Source organism: Heterocephalus glaber, unplaced genomic scaffold (genome assembly GCF_053883595.1).
Source record: "Heterocephalus glaber isolate CG9 unplaced genomic scaffold, H.glaber_assembly_v1.0 deba00001778, whole genome shotgun sequence".
In the NCBI taxonomy this organism is placed as follows: domain Eukaryota; kingdom Metazoa; phylum Chordata; class Mammalia; order Rodentia; family Bathyergidae; genus Heterocephalus; species Heterocephalus glaber.
In genome coordinates this window covers 930,531-947,183 of record NW_028258465.1, presented here as the reverse complement: position 1 = coordinate 947,183, position 16,653 = coordinate 930,531, and the positions used below count along the sequence as shown (strand labels likewise).

Below are 16,653 nucleotides of genomic sequence, written 5' to 3'. Positions count from 1 at the left end.
GTAGTATTCCCAGTTGTGGTTATCTACAATTTCTAGACTAGACGGTTTATTAATCTTTGGAGTTAAATCTTAAATTTAAGATTCCACTGAAATAATACAAAACGTTTCTATTAGACATCCTCCTACCACTCACTTTATGAAGCTTTTATTTGTTTCGCTTTATTTTTTCCAGAAGTTCAGTTCTAACACAGTTTCCGTAGAGATGCACACATTTCTACCAAGGACTTAGGCACTTTTGAGACTCTGTTCATGAAAGCCTATCAAAGAGTAAAAGTTATACCTTTGTTCCTTAACTTAAGAAACCATAAGAGCTCTCCACGTCTTGTAGAGTGCTCTTGTAGAAAACCAAGCTGATTGCTGGCCTTACTCATTGCAATATCATCACATATATCTGTGCTTAGAGTTTTGATTTTTGTCATCTACATTCCAAATTATTTTAAATATAAAAGTAAATTCATTTTTGTGTTCAGACGCAAAACACTGAAGAAAAATATTCTATTAATTTACAGTACTAGTTTCCATTTTAAAATATATTTGTCAGTTTTCTTCCTTATTGTCCTGCAAAAGTGCAACATTTCTTACTTCTGGACAATCCTATAGACACAATGTGAATGGCTAAAACAGAATCTATGCATTCAGAATTGGAAGTACAGTTCTGGTGAGATTTTTGGAGTATGGCATGCATAATAATGTCAATTTATCCACCTAGGAGTGCTAAAGTTCCCACATTCCTCAATCTTGGAATAAAGGTGGTTATAAATTGCCCATTTTAGAGTCACCCCACCATGGTTAACAGTGAAGATATTATTTTTTAAACTAGGTGATCCACTCATTTCTCCATTAGCCCTGCCAGAAGCTGTGAAAAGAAGAAATCAAGCCCTTCCTTGGATCCCTTCCACAGAGTCTGTTGCTGTACCCTGCAGCCATTGCTCTTCCATAAGAGGGTTCTCACTGTCCCTTCCTGACATGTCCAGGCCTGTCCATTTCCTGACCTGCCAGGCGCTCTCTGCAAGAGGCTGCTCCTGTGACTCATGTTAAAGATCCTTTTCCCACTCGTGTAATTTCTCGATATTTTTCTGGTAGCTTTTTTCATGCTATGTTCATTATCTTTCTGTGCTATGCTCTGTGCTAAATATAGACTACAACAGTATTTATACAAATCAGATAGATTGTCAGGAGTGGAGGCGCAAGACGTGACCACAGCACAATGGAAGGCTGAAGCAGGAGGATCCTAAATTCAAGCTTAGCCTGAGCAATTTAATGATATAGAGAAATCTTGTATCAAAATAAAAAATAAAGAAATGGCTAAGTCCCTGAACTCAGTTCCCAGTATCTCAAAAAAAAAAAAGATGAATATAAAGGAGTTTCTGAGCTAATGTGTCACTAAGAGAAGTAAAGAACAATGAAAATTTGGTGTGGAAAGGAGCTAGGAGAGGGCCAGGGGTTAGGTAGGAGGAGCAGTGGGCCAGACTTCGAGGGCAAAGGAGAATGTCGTGGACGCTTCTGAGAGGGAGAATGTCAGTGCTGGACCTGAACGGGGACTAGAGTTGGGCAGTGGAAGGGAGGATATGAGCACTGTAGGTGGCAGAAGAGCACTCTGCGAATGCCTACGGGCAGGAGGGAGTTCCATAGGGTGCATGGAGGAGGATGTAGGAGCCCTGCGAATGCTGAGGGTGGGAAACCTGAGAGCAGGTTCTGAATGGTCTTCTCATTATCATTAAAATTTGATTCGTGGAGGAACAAGGAGGAAGAACTTGAGACTTGCCAATTGACAGGGAGGCATTTACTACCAAACAAAGAGTTATGGAAAAGTCAAAAATGCCTGAAACAAACCCTGTCTGGGGGATACATTATAAATACTTTTCAAATTTCATATTTTTATTTTGTTTTATTTTTTCCATAAATAAATTTTTATGAAATCAAACTTTTAAAAAAACAGAGCGGGTAGTTCACACTCAGAGTTTTCTTCTAGAAACAACACTGGATAGAAGACTCTCTCTAGATCCAGGGTGGAAAATTGATGGGGGAAAGGAATGGACATAACAGTGCCAAACTGCTGAGTAGTGATGGTATGATTTAAGCAAGTAAAGAAGAAATGTAGAGTAAATTGGGGAGCTATTTAACAAGTACAAGTCACAAGACTTGATTTATTTACTTAGTTAGAATCAAAAATGAGACTCCGATCTGTGGTTTGGGTCCCTGAGTGGAGGAATATGCCTGGGAGAAGAAAACCAGGAGGGAAGAGAGTGCTATGCCAGAGGGGCGCGGGACACACAGGCAGACGTAGAGCTGGGAATCTGGACAGGTGTGAGTACCTGTCACAGGCAAGCTGGGCGCACTGGGCACTTGTTAATGAGCGGGTAAGGACAGAAGCCCCGGATGAGGAAAAGCCCTCTCTCAGGAGAAGGTCTAAAGAGAAGAATCTTAGAAAACCATGAACATTTGTGGATCCAGCTGGAAAATAGGAGCCTACAAAATAGACAATGTAAGAACAACCAAAAAAAAAAGAAAGGAAGAAAGAGGAAAGGAGAGGGAGGGCAGGGGAGAAGAGAGCGTGCCCTGGGGCCCAGGGAGGAGAAGACTTCAAAGAGAGGAAGTAGTCAGCCTGGTCAGCCGCACCAGACAGCACTGAGGGCCTGAGGCAGTTGGGGTCTGAGAAGATACCACCCTGCTCCACATCAAAGATGTCTGCGCTGACCCTGGTTACAGCAGCTTCTCTGGCAGTGGCCAGAGAGCTGGCACTTAGAGTGGATGGAAGTTGGTGAGGAAAGAGAGGAGGAGGCAAAGGCACCACGTTTAAGAGCTTACCCGTAAAGAGCAAAGGAGACATGAGAGCCTGGCCGAGGGACAAGGACTGAGAGAGGTTTTTAAATTTCAGTTTTAAGCAGAAAGACATTTTAAAGTGTTTAAATGCTGCTGGGAAAGAGCAGAGGCTCCAGGAAAGTTGAAGTCAGGAAGCAGCGAGTCGCCTGGGGCAGAGAGCCTGGAGGAGACATGGCAGGTGGCGATCTGTGATGACTTGGCCTGAGACAGGACGCTTCCGTCTAAGGAAAGGAAGGAAAAATGGTCTTCAAAGAGGCAAGCGTCATAAGGGAAAATTGTAGCTAAAACCTGGAGCAAACTAAAACGTCGTAGCAAAGTGTTCCCTGCAAGCTCGATGCAGTCCGGCCCCGGACTCCCAGGAGGCTAGTGGGCCGCAGGCCCCTACCTCTTCCCAAGGCCTGGTTTTTATGGGAGTCTCATCAAAGCCACCTGACGCTCTGTAAAATTCAGTGTTCAAGTCTTCAGCCTAAATCCTCTCAGCTTCTTAGGGGTCCCCACTTGCTGAGAGCTCATAGGCTCGTGACTGAAGGGTGAAGCATGAGAAGGACCGGTAGAGGCACTGCCCATCTTCTTCCATGGCCAGCTCTTTATGTACAGACTCTTGAGAGCTCTGCCATCTGATGCTAGGCAGGATATCTGAGCCAAAGAATAAAGCACATGGCTAAGAATGTGCATATTTTGTTCATAGTAATAAACAAAAACAATATGTTTAATTTCTTCTTAAAGGTCTAGAATGTCTTAACTAAATCAATATAAGCCTTGTCAGGCTCAATCTTTGAATTCTAATAATTGCATTTGAATGTCATAGGTTACAATAGCATGTACAAATTTCTCTCCCAAGATTTCACAGATTTTGCAGTGTCCATCTATGTAAATATATTACCAGTAGAAACTGAGATAATAAATGACCATACGAATAATTCCCTGGTACCTTTGCATTTCAATTTCCAGAACTGCTACCTTTGTTTCAAATTCTGGTACTTTTTCCAATTTAAATTCAAATAATTCCTAAAAATCCCATCAAGTCCTTGTCTGAGAATGTCATAACACAAAAAATTAGTTTTCTTCCACTTTATTTTAATGTTGTGCCCAGTAAGAATGTTCACAGGTGGTAATGTAATCACTTTTCATGTTTTATGTTAATGCCTGATGGCTGTGGGGTAAGGAATTTCTTTGTGTTCTCATCCAGCCCGTTCCCAATCCATGCCACTGCCTAACTAGCAAATTCTCAGATCCAAGCAGGGCAATTGTTCCAAAAAGCAGGATAATGTCCAGCTTGCAGTAGCAGTGGATTCATAGCTTTTGAAGGACTGAATCTCTGTCTTGAAGAGTTATTTTTCTAAATCCTAACCTAGACTAAATAGCCAGGACATTATGGCTGGGTCTCTGCTCCTCACAAACTCAAGAGCTGATTGCATCCTTACATGCCTATGTGTCACTAGTGCCAGCCTGTCACTTCTAGCTAGTGTTCTCATGTGAGTCTCTGTCCTGGAGACTTACAAAGAAGAGACTAATCATCTACTCATCTGTGCCTGGAAGAAACCATGACAGCAGGTGAGACAACTATAGAATTTGTGATGTTACAAGAGCTTCCACTCCATTATATTCAGAGCCCATTCAATAGGAATGCTTTTCTGATTAAAAAAAAAACAACTTCAGTCACAATTCAAGCTAGATATGAGGTTTCATTGCTGCCTCATATGTTCGTTCCTGATAAGATAAATACAAGAAGTCATAAGAATCATATATCTACTTAAAAACCAACTCTAATCAACAATGGGACCATCAGGACTTTACTTCAAATTCATAATTTATTTCTGGCCTGGGCATAATGTATAATGGAGAGAAAGATCTTTTTCCTATTCTGGTTGGTTAAATAAAATTATTTTCAAATTGCTTTGGAGATACAGCAGTAAACAGGGTAAAATCAAGTAACCATAACAGGTACAAGACTAGGTATTTCAAGGCTGAAGTCCCTGTACTGTCATTAAATATGAAAACAGCAGTAGTATGTAAATATACCCAGCACTGAAAAGTGTCGTTTTCTAGGAAAGTGTAGTGCATGTTGTGTGCCCTCTAGACAAGATAATGAACCAAAGGATGATGTCAAAAATTGAATTTTGACCAGATAGTACATAATGAAGATCTCTTTAGACTGAAATGTCTGAGTTATGCACATAGACAAAACTTAAGATATCGTGCATTCCTTTAAAAAGGAAAATGTCCCCACAATTAAGACAAAAATTATATATATAATAATTATATGTAATTATATAATTATTATATATACCATATAATATATACTATATATAAATTTTATATATAGTATATATCTTTCTCCACTTCTTTCTCTTTGACTAGTGGTGGCAAATCTATGGCACATGTGTTATTTAGTTTTATTTTAAGATAAAAGATGTTAATGTATGAGTTGCTTTTCTAAACTAAAACCTCAGCATTCAAATTTAATTATAGTGTTGGCACTTTGCAATAAATAAGTGGGTTTGGGGGTGCAATTTGGGCACTCATATCTAAAAGGTTCACCATCACTGTCCTAGAGTATCAAAACTAATATTTTACAATAAATATTAGCAAACAGTTATTAGTAATGTGCTATAAACAAATAATAACAATAGAAATAGATATTGGATTAATTGCTTAAAGCACCCAGAGTCTGGAATAATCTACCCCTCCATACAGTACCATGCACAGTACATCTGGAAGAAATGGGAGTCCAGCTCCTTTCTGAGGCCACCAGACGGCACCTCTCCTGCCAGACCTTGGCTGACACAGGACGCACTCCTTGCTGAGGACTCCCTGACCTTGGGGATCTGAACGCGAGGCCTGATGAAAGCGAGGCAGGGTAGCTCTTGAAAGCATGTCCTGAGCAGCTCCCCACATGTCCCCTAGATTATGATGGACAAAGGGGACGGTCTGGTTTCCCCGCCCCTAAGAAGCTTCGTAGTATTGTCCGTGTGATTTTACAAACTCCAGGATGGAGTGAGCTGGAGAAAGCGGACCTTTGCCCCTCCTAAAGGATATAACCCAGAGATCCAGAACCAGTCAATTCAAGTGAAATATATGACTTCAGGTGGGTGAGACATCCATGCAGTACCATCAGAGCCATGCACTATTTGTAGGCTACAGAGAAGCCAGATTATTGCAGGACCAGACAGCAGAGCATCAGAACAAGAGACACGGGCTGACTGGGAGAATACTTCACAGCGTTGGACACTGGCATGCACTGCGTCTGTCTCTGTGACTGAGGCCAAGGTTTGCCAGTTTGAGTTGCTTTTTAGGACACACAACCTTGGGAAAGCGCCTCTATAGATGACATCACTTGACTTTTAAAACTCCTTTGGGCAAATTCTAACCCTTATCCAAAGGGAAATTTAATTCTCTTTAGAGATACAGATTTGGGTTCTCTTTCTGCTTTGTTCCATAATGTATTGTTTGATAGATTAATTCTCTAAATATCATATTTCCTGCATTTGGGGGGAAAAGGAAGCAGGAGTAGTGGTGTATACACGCACACACACAAACACACGCACACACACACCACTCACTTGTACTGTACTAAGTCTGAACTGCTACGTCTTCATCTCCCCCGTCCTACACAATAAGGAAGGAAGGCCTCGCCATCGCACAGCCCCAGCATCTCTTGGCTTTTTCTGTCTGTTGCCCTGTGAGCCTGAGCATAGAGACACTGAGTGTGTCGACACCGTAGAACAACCCACTTCAGCAGCTCTTGCCGAGTGCTGACCAGCAGTGGGTGTGCGGCCCTGTGAACATTGATCCTGCACACTGTCTCCTACAAGGGTCAAGATCTCTTTCAGAGCAAACTATTTGTAAACATTTAAACAGAAAACTGGTTGAGGACCTTGAACAGAGATGTGAAGAGTTTCTACCATCACCACTAGGTCTCTTAGAAGAGAGATCATAACCCTTACTTTAAACCTCTTTTTAAATGGAGGACAGAGAAATCGATGTCTAAGTCATCAGCCACTGGAGGAAAAATACAAAATTCTCAAGTATTGTTTTTAGATCATTTTAAATCTTTAAAAATGCTTTATTATTGTGTAAATACCCACAACACATAAATTTCCAGATTATAAATACCGTGGTCTATACACATATTTGTTTGGGATGTTAGATTTGTGTGTTTCTACTTTTCTTAATATACTTAAATCTCATTTCTAAGGTATGTCTATTGCATTACTAGAAGTGGTTATATATTCAGGTTTTCAATCAACTGGTTTACTTGGTTGGATTGACTATAAATTTGCTGACATATATTGATGGTTCCTCATTTTCTTGCCAAGGGATCATTTCTTCTACTCATTTATTTTCAATATTTCTACTTTCCTATTTGTCAGGATCATATGAGCAGCATAACAGAGCACTCCGAGCTCATAAGGAACAGTGTAAACTAATTACCAGATTTTATGATGGAAACTATTCTGCTCCCACGTGATCACTTGGGTTGGATAATAATCTTTGTGAAAGTATCCAGCTCCTACCACACCAAGGCCATAAACAGCCTCATTCAAGCAAGCTCTTACTTTGCCCTTTGACTTCGGTTTATAATCATGGGTATGGTTCAAATACAGAAAGAGTCTGCCGGGATGGGGCGAGGTACAGTGATAAAAATAAAAGAGCCTAAATAATGTATTTGGAGTTAAAATTCATTATCTTCTTTTACAGCTGACAGAAACAAAAACAACCCTAATGAGATGTGTTTGGAAACTACTATGATGAAAAGACAGTGTATAACTAAAACGTAGGGGAGTCAGAGAAGCTTGCCCTGCCTGTAGGTGGGCTTAGAAGTACTGAAACACAGACACTAAATAGAAGTATGGAGTTGTTTGCTATGGGAAGAAGAGCCACAAATAAGAGTGAAAATCAGTGCTGGCTCGTTACACTCCCAGTGGGCTGCTGAGCCCCATGGTTGACGTTTCCTCAGACCACAGATATACTTTGACTGCTCTCTTTGTTGACCCTGGCTCTGTGCAGAATGAGCTCAGTCTTCACCACAGACCCAGAGGGGCCTCAGGCCACTGCACAGTGCACCCCAGTGCTGTGCTCGCCTTGCTTCCACTGGAGTCAGATTCTGCCACGTTGAAAATTTCACCCAAAAATATACTTCAGCTGTGGTGTGTTTGCTCACTGTGTATGTGATTTGTTACCAAAACACCTTGCACAAAATTCCAAAATAACTTGAAAGAATGGGGAGAAAACAAACAATCAAACTAGAACTTACTATATACTCATGGTCTTCCGTATGGAGGCAGGTCACTCACTTTAATGGTAATTGTCAAAGTAGAAGTATTTCAATGCAAATAATTACCAAGTGTCTCAACTGAAGAGACACAGGTAGAATGAACAAGTGGCTAAAATGTCATCTGTAGGCTCTGTACCATAGTATAAATAAAAATTAATGAATTTAAAAATCATACAGTAAATCCTTTATGAATCTGGGTATGTGACTTGAAATATCATAACAATACATAAATATCTCCACATAGGAAAATACTAAGTAAGTATGCTTAACAGTTTATTTAAAACTTACTGATTTACAGATGCCATATAGTCTTAAAATATATAGATATTTTACAGGTCTGCCTAAACACAACTAGTACATTTGTCTGACTCACTAATACCATAGGTGTGGGGGTTTTTTCCTGGTGAATATGGTCATCATCCATGACTGCCAAGGAAAATTATTTTTAAAATTGTAAGGATACATTTTTATAAATACTATACCCCTATGTGGAAAGAATCCATTTCAGAAAATAGTAATTACCTTGCAGTTTTTGAATTATTTTGGTTTCAAAGACTATCTTTACTTTGAGACCAAGAAATTTATATTCCTCAAAAATTGTAAAGACTATTAGAATCATGTTGTAGAGAGACTCAAAAAGGACAAAACTTTTTATTACAAAATGAAGGTATAAAGAATCAAAAGACCACTTACAGTTGGCATTACAGATGTGAAGCAAACATGTCTACAAGCAAGGTCAGAAAAATATTTAAATGTCTTTATTAAAACATGAGAAAATAAAACTTCCTAATGAAAGGAGAAAGGGTTCACTTTAGAAAACAAACTTTTCTTTATTATAAGTTTAAAATTTCACATTGTTAACACTGTGAGCCAAATAGCTCACATTAAAGTACACTTATAGCATTCAGTTTGTACTGTGTGAATATCTACATAGTGCTTCTGCAGTGACATTTGCTCTTTCAGTAGCTTTATTTTGGCAATAAAAAAATGTATGTGTGCTAGTAAAAATCATGTTCACAGTAGATTTTAAAAGCCTGAAAAGATGCATTTGTTGAAATTTGCATTTAGTTTTGAAAATGACTGTTTAACAATTGACATGGCCATATTTTAACTTTTAAGCTCTTACGCTGAGAAAGTACCAAGACATTACAGCAATTTACTCTTAGGGACATTATAGTGGGCTTTGAAATTCAAAAAGAATATTTCTTCTGGGATTATTTTATGATCAACGTACATTCTGTACATAGGGAAAATTAAAGCTGTCTGACAACTCCTAGAAACATCACTGACTGTTAAAGATGTAGGAAATTGCAAAAAAGCATGAAAAGCTCTGGGTAATTTTGCAGTTTCATCTCTAAACACAATTATAAAGACATCTGTCTTTCAGTTCTTTCTCTCTCTTCCTTCTGAAACATGACCTTTCAGCTCCTGCCCTTTTGAATAGCTCTCTGCCTGCTGTAGCTTTGCTTCTTAATGGACTGGTTGATCTTACTGGGCTAAGAAGGTATTTACAGGGGCTGCCCCCTTTTATCTGTATTCGCAGAGAATGCTAACAAATTAGAAGAAAGTGCCAGAGAACACCACATACCTTGTCCAGAACATTACAACGGGTTCTGTATGCACGGCAAGTGTGAACACTCTATCAACATGCAGGAGCCATCGTGCAGGTAACTTTTGCACTCTTTAGCTTTTAAGATGCATAAAGTAAAAATGTAGAAACTAAACATTAAATGTTATGGAGGGCTGGTTGGTATTCTTGAATGGGTGATCAGCTGCAAAACTTGAATTCTCCTCCTCTCCTGTACCTGCGCAATACACAACCATGAAATGTGCGTGCCTTGCACACTCAAGTACAATGCAGCATATAGCTGTAGATACTCTTCTGGCAGAATTCAAACCTGTACCACGTGCAGTAAAAGGGGCTGGGGATTTAGCTCAGTGGTGCCATCACCTGCCTCGCAAGCGCAAGGTCCTGAGTTCAATCCCTGTACAAAAAAAAAAAAGGAAGAAGGTCCTGAAAAGCACAGGCTACCCACTAGGGCACTCACTCCTTCCCCTGAACGTAGCACAGTGCTTGGTACTGCCCACCAAGTATTTCTGAAATCCGCCAGTGTTACTTTGGGGAAGTCATCATATCCAAAGTTCTTCACCACATCTAATAAGTATCAGCCTTGGTTAACCCTACATACTGTTTTCTGGGAGTCTGTTGTCCATGGAGATCTGTATAGTGAAACAACTAACCACACTTCCACAGTTTAAATCAAGTACACACCAATTGCTTGTCTGGGTGTAGTTTGTAGCTGTAGAGAATTCGTGTCTAAAACACGATCATGTCACAGATGGTAAAGCCAAAATGAAAAAAAAATACATTTTTATTTAAATTGATAAAGTTGCATATGATGAAAGAGGTTGTGTTTTGAGGTATAGATATACAACAGTTCCCTCCCTCTCCCCTCCTCCCTCCCCCCCCATCTACAATTGCTTTCTTCCTTTTGCGTTTCCCACCACTGAATAAACCAGCGCCTACCTGCCTTGTGTCCAGCCAGGCAGAGGAAACCTCCAGAGTGCCTGCTCCTGCTCCCCCTCATCAGTCACCGTGGTTACACCCTTGCAGACTCACAGGAACCACCTCTTGACGAGAGAATTGCAGTCACAGCCTGAAATATTTCCACATCAAAGACATGTTGGTCCCCTACAGTACTTTTTATGAGTTGTTTCCTCATTGCATTTTCAAATGCTAATTTCAGTAAGGAAATTGAGGGAGAGGCAACATGCATTCTCAGAGGACTCATATGCAGATGTGTTTTGAAGAAGCATGTTGCCAACATCATAATGGCTCTTTTCCTTTTTCTTTTCGGAGATAGTCTTGTTATGTTGTCTAAGCTGGTCTTGAACTCATGATCTCAGAAGATCTCCTGCCTCAGCCTTTACATAGCTAGAACTATGGTCACACATCACTGCACCTAGCTACAAGTACTTCTATCTAATAAAATTTAACTTGGACATCAGCAGATGACTTTACGGAGGAAAAATTAAAGAAATGACTTTTAGTGCGCCTCTGGTCCTAATGTTTTTCAACATATTTTTTGACAGTAGCATATAGAATGGTTTATTTTAAACAGATAAATAGCCTTACTTTTTTATACCATGTAATCAGAAACAATCTTTTTCTCAAGTAATTGACATGTTGACTAACAAATTAACTAAAATGTAAAGGTCACCTGAACAAAAAGGGAACGATTACCCTTGGACATCATTATCTGTCTGAATTGTCATCAAAATCAAATTATCTAGCAATCCTATCTTCAAAATTCATTACTGCAAATATAAACCTTGTATCTTCTATCCCATAAGCACAAAGAGATCTTGCTGAAAATAAATAGTTGAGAACCATATCTATGAAGTAGGATTTATTTAGAAATTGATACCAGAGAAACAGAACCCTCTAATTTTGTGACGAAGATCAAGGCCTATTGGCCACCTGCAGAAACAAACCCAGCAGCTGCAGGTGACCGGACACCGTGCTCTCTTCCAGATGCGATGCTGGTTACACTGGGCAACACTGTGAAAAAAAGGACTACAGTGTTCTGTATGTTGTTCCCGGCCCTGTACGGTTCCAGTACGTCTTGATTGCAGCTGTGATCGGAACAATTCAGATCGCTGTCATCTGTGTGGTCGTGCTCTGCATCACAAGGTCAGTGTCTGCACTCAGTGGCCACCCATGCAGGGATGTGTTGTTCCATCCATCCGCTATGGCTCTCACGAGGGACTCCGGCCCTCCACTGTCCATGAGACCAGCTATCTCCTCATTAGAGCAGTTGAACAGCCACATGGAAAGGCATCGATTTCCATGTTGGACTAATGCAAACTTTTTCTCATTGTTGCATTAGGATTATTTATTTTCTAAGTTAAGGTCTTTATTTTCCTTTATCATGTAATGCCAACCTTTGTCTAAATGTGCTTTTGTCTTTTAACTAAAAAAGGTCAGTCTTCACTCATACTGCTGACAGCCTATTGATATGACCCGTGTATCCCCACCTACCTGAATCAGTAAGCCAAGTGTGCTCAAGGTAGATTTCCCACAGGCCTAGGAATATACTGGATGACAGCTGTCATTCATAGCACTTGTATTTCCAAGTCTCAGTCTCAGACATGATCGGCGCTAACATACTGGGTATAAACAACAAATACCTTTCTCTTAAGATGCCAAAGTAGCTCCGAACAACATATTAAAAGGAATTGTAATGAGAAAGATTATGCGAACAGAGGTGATATAGAAACATGCAGAAAATATCACAACAAACTTTCATCTCAAACTCCCAGTCCAATGCAAAGGTTATTGTTTTCGGAAGAACCCGGTTGAGAGACAATAGAGGCTTCATCCAGTTGAGTGGGAAAGCATGATTGATTGATAAAGTCTGATGCCGGGCTGCATGGAAGAAAGAAAGCTAGGGCTTGCTTGGGATTCCATTCGTGTGCCAACCCACGGCAGCCAGAACTCAGATTCGAAACCAACTGGGTGTCACTGATGCCCTGAGCACCCAGAAAAGCTACAGAACTGCTTCTTTCTGACCTGATTTCACTCTCCTTTAAAAGGTTCCAAGAAAGTTCTTTAAGGTTTTCACCAAATCCGTGAAGCATTTAGATTTTTATCCATTTGTACAGCTCCCCAGTGGATCTGAATTCTTCCCAAAATAATTTTTTTAACAAAAAAAAAGTATCATACCCTTAAAAAATAAAGGCCATGATGCATCTCCATATCTGTATCACACTGTCTTCTTCCAGGACAAGTGTGGCATTTGCTCTTGAAAAATACAAAATGTGGTTCGTAAATCCTTGTATGGCCTGAAGGCTTAAGGGGAGATCATGGCGGGGCTTTGTAGTGCTCTAAACCAAGCTGAGTTCATCAACTCGACTCTCATGTTCAGAGGCCAAGTGAGTCGATGGATTATGTTAAAGTAGGTCTGGGGAACACAGAGAAAACTCAGGAAGCCCAAAATACTGCGATAAAAAAGCAAAATAAAAGAATCTGAAATGTGGGGAACTGTGCCACCCTACTCTAAGGGACTTGAGCTCTCTAAAGTCTAGGGAGCACCAGTGATGGAAACAAAACTCATCTTGAATTCATACAGTGACTTAACAATTTGGTTGTTCTTTCATATATTGGAAGAAAGAATTTAAATGCTTCAGCAGATGTTTTCAACTCGACTATTAATCCCAGTGTCAATCCCATGTATAATAAAAACTAGAGACTATCAGGAATCGCGACCTAGCTGGGAACTGTGCATATATATGTACATAGATACATACATATGCATATTGTATATTTATGCATACGTGCATGTGTGTGTACAGACACATATAAACATACCTAATTACCTTATGAAGAGTAGACAATTATCCTCCTTTTCAAGGTGGAGCCGAGCCCTGAGTTCACACAGCTGCAAGATGAGGGGAATGAGAATGCCCCAGCTGGCCACAGCTTTGAGTATTCCTAGGCTCAAAACTACATACGCTGAGCTGCAGATTAAAGGGAGCTATATTGTCAAGGCATATAGGTTTTTCTTTTCTTTTTCCATGTTAAAACTTGTCTTATGCTTATTTTTAAAAAGAAAAGCTTGTGAACTAAACTACCATTACAGTAATGTATTTCATAAATCTGTACTCGGAGCACTAAACCTTCCAAAGCCTTGTCAGGATCCGTACTAGTCAGTAATCTGCACCAAGTCCCAGGGTGTAAGTGTTTCCTTCATTGGAAGATATCCTGCTTAGAAAGTAGGCTTTACAGGGGCCCCCACCTCCCCTACTAGAGCCACCCTGGTAACCCAACACCACCTATCTGTGGAGATTTGTTCCGAAATATCCAGGTACAAAATCACATCAAGCATAATCCCTTCATTCTCTGAAATTTTCTTTTAATGTCTTTCTCACCTGCTCTCTTTGTTTTCTACATTTCTTTCTCTGCTCTACTTCCTTCTTTTTCTGTATTTTTTGTTACTTCTTCTTATCTTTACGCTTTAGTCAAACACCTGTCCTCCTCCTAAACAGTGTGTATCACAAAAACGTGGATGTCTAGACATATGTTTCCAAATAAGAAGAGTCGCCCTCTTGAGGAATTGGATTTTCAGTCACTTTATTCCCACTAGCTAGGAATGTGATTTCTAGCTCCTGTTCATTTTTGACAGATAGATCTCGCAAAACAAAACTACAGATCGCCACATACATTATCTACTGTGTGTGCGTGGACGTATATGTGTGTGGGTATTCGTATATATTCTCCGATATTTCTCAGCATGTCACAATAGGATTTTATGTGAATGTTACATTGCTTCATTTGCATGATCAAAAGCATCTTTTATTACATGAGAAAAAAGACCAGAACAGTGATTTTCAGATAATTTGACTGAGGATTAGCTTTTTATAGAAACTAGATAATTGGAACCCATTTATGTCTCTAGTATTAATGCACAAAAATGGTATTAAGTCTCAACCAAAACAACATTCCTTTGCATTACATATCAGATCTATTAACAGTTGGCTCATTCTCTGGCGTGATAGGATTTTCACTTGTAGCCTTGGAATGTCAATATACCATTCATCCCTAAGACATTTAAAACCTAAAACTGTTGAAGATCTTTAAAGTGAAACATGGCCAGCCCGCGGCTGGCTTGACTGAGCCAACTCCTTCCCTTGTGCCTTAATGAGGAGCAGTTGAGAACCAGGTAAATGTGTTCTTCTTCAGCCTTCAGCCCTGTTCTTCATTCTCGACAGATGCTTACAGACAACCACAAGGAGAAGCAAAAAGTAAAGTGTAATCCCAGCTTCTACCAGTAATAAATTCTTTCGCCTGAAATACTTTTCATAATTTGCTTACTCCACAACTTCGCTCTGTGATTGTAGGAGCAAACTTTAGGTGATCATATTGGACTAAGATTTGTAAACTTTCCAACCTTCCAGGAAATGCCCCAGAAGCAACCGAATTCACAGACAGAAGCAAAACACGGGCCACTACAGTTCAGACAACACCACAAGAGCGTCCACGAGGCTAATCTAAAGGGGAGCATGTTTCTCAGTGGCCGGATTGCAGAGAGCTTGGACTACACAATACAGTATTATAGACAAACGATAAGACAAAAGACCTACACATGTTGCCTTGCATTTGTGGTAATCTACACCAATGAAAACATGTACTACAGCTATATTTGATTATGTATGGATATATTTGAAATAGTATACATTGTCTTGATGTTTTTTCTGTAATGTAAATAAACTATTTATATCACACAATATAGTTTTTTCTTTCCCATGTATTTGTTATATATAATAAATACTCAGTGATGAGAAAAATGGCATTCTTAAATTTGCGGTATTTCATAACTATAAATATAATCCATCTAGTACAATCTGTTCAGGTACTAGTATTTCATCTCTCTCCACATCTTAACACAGGACTCAGTAGCTAGGTTTTGAGTAATTTCAAGATCAAGGGAAATGATGGTTATTGGAAAAGAGAAAAATAATTTACTATATATGGAGTGAGGATAAAATATTTCAAATCTTTGAATCATCTCTGTTTCATCTACTTTCTTCCCTGGTCTTCCATTTTCATTCCCAGAGCAGAAAAAATCTCTGGCATATAAATTAAATCAAAGAAGAGGAGGGAAAGTGTTTTATAACTCATAAAGGGAGGGAAAGAAGATATTGGTTTTTATTTGGGAAGCAGCTTAGAATCTCCTAGTTAAATGTATATATCTATTGCGTCTCGAGCAAGGTTACAGTTTAGCTATGCCCACAATGGCCAAATGTATTCCACTTAGGCAAGTGGAATTAACAGCTATGGGAAGCATTTAATAACATCATTAAATGCAAAACACCAAAATGGTGACTTCTCAAAGCACCTTGCTGTATTTATAGTATAATGTTTTTGAAAAGAAGTTAGGTTCATAACCACATACTCCATGAATAGCTCTTTGGCCAACTAATGAGGTACCTACATGAAATGGAACTAAGTCAATGACATTATTTCATGAAAACAGAAATATGTGTTGAGAATATTTATACGATGAAATAAGAAAGAAAACGAATCCTACAGCATCTGAAGAACCCTTAGTGGAAAGTTGGTGTCAAATTGTGTTGAATTTGATTATACAAATAGATATGACCACTTTGGAAAGAATAAACTGTGAAGATTCTCAAAGAATAACATATCAAATAATTGCCTTATTATTTATCCCTGCATAGCTTTCTATGACTCATAAAGTAAATGCAAATAAAGTGTTTTTTGTCTCTTTCAAAAGATCTCTGAGTGGACTAAAAGAAATAACACTCATAGGCAAAAAAGGACACACTATCAAGTCAACATGTTCTGAACATAAAATATTCAATCAAATATAAATTTATGAAGTGATATTTAAGATATTGGTAACAATCTAAATAGGACTTTTAAAAGTCTGGCTTTCTGGGTTAGTCTTCAATTTGAAAGCTTGAATCTACTGGCATATGCATCACTCAAGCATTCCTATAAATCAGGCCTACGACTTGTATAACACCAA

General features: G+C 39.3%; 1 protein-coding gene across 1 annotated transcript in view; it reads left to right on the top strand.

Moving 5' to 3' along the window:
• Positions 1 to 16,304, top strand: part of Tmeff2 (transmembrane protein with EGF like and two follistatin like domains 2) — a 237,421-nt gene extending 221,117 nt beyond the window's left edge. Inside the window, exons 8-10 of the mRNA XM_004868954.3 lie at positions 9,645 to 9,768; positions 11,637 to 11,795; positions 15,059 to 16,304. Coding sequence (XP_004869011.1) covers positions 9,645 to 9,768; positions 11,637 to 11,795; positions 15,059 to 15,155 — 380 coding nt within the window. The 3' untranslated portion in view covers positions 15,156 to 16,304. The remainder of the gene's footprint in view (positions 1 to 9,644; positions 9,769 to 11,636; positions 11,796 to 15,058) is intronic.
• The last annotated feature ends 349 nt before the right edge of the window (positions 16,305 to 16,653 follow it).